The following is a 3,651-nucleotide window of genomic DNA, read 5'->3' as shown; positions in this document are numbered from 1 at the left end:
ATATAAAAAGTTCTGGTAAAGTGAACAAATTTAGCTAAACGAAATCCTAATACAACTCTAAAAATGCATTTTATAGTTGTATTTACAACCCTCGCGGTTGTTTTAAAATAAAATTGTATTATTGTAAATGTATTCTTTTTTTTGCTAGTGTGATCATATTTACAACCCTCGCGGTTGTTTTAAAATAAAAGCCTAGCATCACAAAAAACTTATTTGAAGGAAACTGGATTTAGAAATGTATTTCAACTCAAATAGAAGAATGGAATCAGATTTTGTACTTATGATTAACTCTTGTCCATTATAAATAAAAAGAAAAGAAAAATCTATATGGGTCTAAACTCAATGCCTTCAATAATAAGCTCGCCAAACTTCGTCCTGTCACAGAGTCTCAACCAAAGCCTCAACATAAGATCCTTGTATGTGGTAGTAGGAGTTCCCCATTCCCATATTTGTACTTCCATCCAACCATCGTTCCTTTGTTGTGGAAGACCTTTAAATTTTGGCTTATTGAGCGGGTTGTGGGTGTTTTGACCAGCCTTTGGTCTAATAACAGGGGTTTGAGGACATGTTAAATGGCTATACCAAATTATATTTCCTGATTTGCGTTTTATGCCGCTCACTTCCATAGGAGCCTCAAATCCAGATTGGTCGTTTGGTAATTTGTAGACAAGGTAAATTGCATATGTTGTTCCGGTTGATACTAGTCGGGATTGGAGTTTAGTCGTGATAAGAAAAGAGTCCGAATCCCAGTGAACAACTTCTTCAAATCTGAAAAAATCATCTTACATGTAAAAAATTTGAAAAAGATAGTAATTTCTACAAGAAAACTGATGGGTAGATATGGAAGAACCGTGATTCCGGACAAAACATCCTCTTGCCAGATGTGGCCTGATAGGACCACCATAGAACTGCCGATAGCATATGGCATTTCTTCCCGTTTTTGTCAAGAGAAAACCACTATACATCAAACAATCAAATCAATATACAATGCGTTCCTTTGGTGGAACAATGCCGTATGCTCATAGGCTCCACGACAACTACATATGACAAAAAGTAAAAACCAACGGACTTACAATGCGTCTCTTCTTCTCGTCGTCACTGAAAAATAAGCCTTTGTGGATAATTGAGTACGCTTCCTCCTTGGTTGTCCATTGCAGACTGTTTTCTGACCTTTTTATTAGGCCTTCGTAATCAGTTGGCATTTTTTCTTCCCAATTTGTATCCGAATCTACATCTGAGATGGGTTGATTCTCATCTTTATGTTCCACCTGTAGAAGAACATAACTAAATTAATTAGACTTTCATCCAATATGGATTTCCTTACATTGATCAATGATCAACGGCGTACATGTACATAAATAATCTTACGTTCTCCAAGGGCCGAAATTCGATGCCTTCTATTTCCATTAAAGGAGAAAAAAAACTGGAGCTGTGAAACAAAATTTGAAGATCAACAGTTGTATGGTCAGTAGTAAGCTGATACAATTCACACGTCCACCACCCATCGTTTCTCACATACGCCAGGTGTGATATTGAATTCTCTGTCTCCTCTTTTAATCTGTAGTTGAGGCCTATATAACTACACCTTCCATCTATAACTGGGTGCCGAAATGTGAACACAAGGTTCACCGTGTATGTGATTCCTGGCGACAAGAACTGAGTTTTTACATCTGCTTTCCATACCTCATTCTTAAAGAAATATTCGTAGGTGCCTGCAGCAAATCTGCATGAATTGTAGCAAAGAAAGATTCATTGTAGGTGGCAAGAATTGAGTTTTTTTTACAGGTGTTGGATACTTATCAAATATTCTCAAAAGCTAGAAACAGGAAGATTCACCTTGAATTATATTTAGATGAGAATCTAGAACTCAAGACTTCTGAACCCAAACATTCGGCAATAGATATCATCTCACAGTGTTCTCCCTTCTTATTTAATGAAAACCACTGTACGTCCGTCCATTAAACAAGTTCAAGTTAGTTCGTGTGTGTTATAACGTAATAATATTATCGTTTTTTTAAATCACTTATCTGCTTGCTTTATTTGAGCATATACAGTTAGTTCAAGGACACAGGTGTATATAACTATATAAGTGTTACTTGTAATGGTTGCATTAGGAGCAGCTAATTACCGTTTTGCCACCGTTAAGGAGGACCCCTTTGTACAAAAGTTTCATAAATTCAACTTCGGATCTGTAATTCAAAGGAGATTCTGTAGTCTTACTCAGCTCTTCATAGAAAAAAAGTTTTCCTTTCCACTCACTAAACTCTTGACTTTCGAACAACTCTTGACTTTCTAGTGCACTCTCAAGTTCTGCCACAACCTCAGCCATCTTCGGTCGATCTTCACGAGATTCCTTCAAACATTGATACGCAATGTCTGAAAATATTTCTAAAGCACTCTGCTCCAGTGGTTGAATGTTCGGATCTTTAAAGACGATATCATTTAACTTCTTCTCTTCATAGCTTTCAATCCACGTGCGCACTAAATTCTGCTCAACACGACCATTGCTATATGTACAGCATAATGTCCCGCATAAAACTTCGAATAAGACCACACCAAAAGAGTATACGTCCGACTCTTTTGTAAGGGTGTGTGTCATCGCATACTCCGGATCACAGTACCCATGGGTACCTGCTGCCAGGGTGACAATAACTGAGTGCTCCTCATTAGCAGACCCAATTATTGATAGCCCGAGGTCCGAAACTTTAGCTTTCCATTGGTCATCGAGTAGAATGTTGGCGCTTTTTATATCACAATGGATAAGTCTTCGGTGTGTCTCCCTCGGATCATGAAGGTAGCTTAATCCCTTCGCAGCATCAAGGCATATCTTCAGGCGTTGTCTCCACGTGAGATGAGTGGACCTTAAGTAGCGGTCAAGGCTTCCACGAGATGCATGCTCGTAAACCAGGATCATCTCACCCCTTTCGCAACAAAATCCCAGAAGAGAGATAACATTTTCATGCTTGTAATCGGAAAGCATCGTTATCTCTTTCAAGAACTCAGGTGCTCCTTGTCCACGGGTACGATCCAGACGCTTAATAGCGACCATGCTTCGCCCCTCAGAGTGAGACAGTTCTCCTTTGTAAACATTCCCAAAACCACCGCGTCCAATACAGTGGTTCTGATAGTCGAAGTTGTTGGTGGCTGATGTTATGTCTTCTAGTTGTATTTTAAGATGTGGAAACTTCTGTAAGAATATCTGCAATTTTGCATCCATATTTGTGTAAAGAACCAACACAAAAGGTGTTTGTAATTTCTGAAAGGAATGGAAAAATGGTTAACTATGAAATATTAATTTCCTCTCACTAATTCAATCAAGACCAATGCCCTTTATATAGGATTAGAGAAGCGAGAAATTAGGAGGTGTTTGGGATTCCTTTTAAATTCTAACTTCTCAAAAGTCCACAAAATTGAGAAGTTAGAAGTTAGAATTTCTAACTTCTCAATTTCTCCTTTTGAAGGCATAAAAGTTTTCTCATGAGGAGGTGTTTGGGATTCCTTTTAACTATAAAAGTCCATCTTATGAGTATGAGGTGTTTGGGATTCCTTTTAAGAGTGGCGAAGCTTGAAAATTTCCACCGGGGGATCGGAAGTCACCGGACCTAAAAATTTTATATAAGTAATTTTTTTATAAAACCGGGGGGTCGAAAA

The 3,651-nt window shown here is 38.1% G+C and overlaps 1 protein-coding gene across 1 annotated transcript; it reads right to left on the bottom strand.

Annotated features, from left to right (window-relative positions):
• Nucleotides 1–270: 270 nt before the first annotated feature.
• LOC110899331 lies at nucleotides 271–3,261 on the bottom strand. The gene is made up of 6 exons (XM_022146226.2): nucleotides 2,129–3,261; nucleotides 1,837–1,943; nucleotides 1,369–1,723; nucleotides 1,074–1,268; nucleotides 851–957; nucleotides 271–768 (listed from the first exon to the last, which is right to left on the bottom strand). Exons 1-6 carry the CDS (start codon nucleotides 3,215–3,217, stop codon nucleotides 324–326), a joined length of 2,298 nt encoding a protein of 765 aa, XP_022001918.1. The 5' UTR covers nucleotides 3,218–3,261; the 3' UTR covers nucleotides 271–323.
• Between the last annotated feature and the right edge of the window lie 390 nt (nucleotides 3,262–3,651).

Source organism: Helianthus annuus, chromosome 13, assembly GCF_002127325.2.
Source record: "Helianthus annuus cultivar XRQ/B chromosome 13, HanXRQr2.0-SUNRISE, whole genome shotgun sequence".
Lineage (NCBI taxonomy): Eukaryota > Viridiplantae > Streptophyta > Magnoliopsida > Asterales > Asteraceae > Helianthus > Helianthus annuus.
The sequence above is the reverse complement of the archived record's forward strand: the minus strand, read 5'-3'. Positions and strand labels throughout refer to the sequence as shown.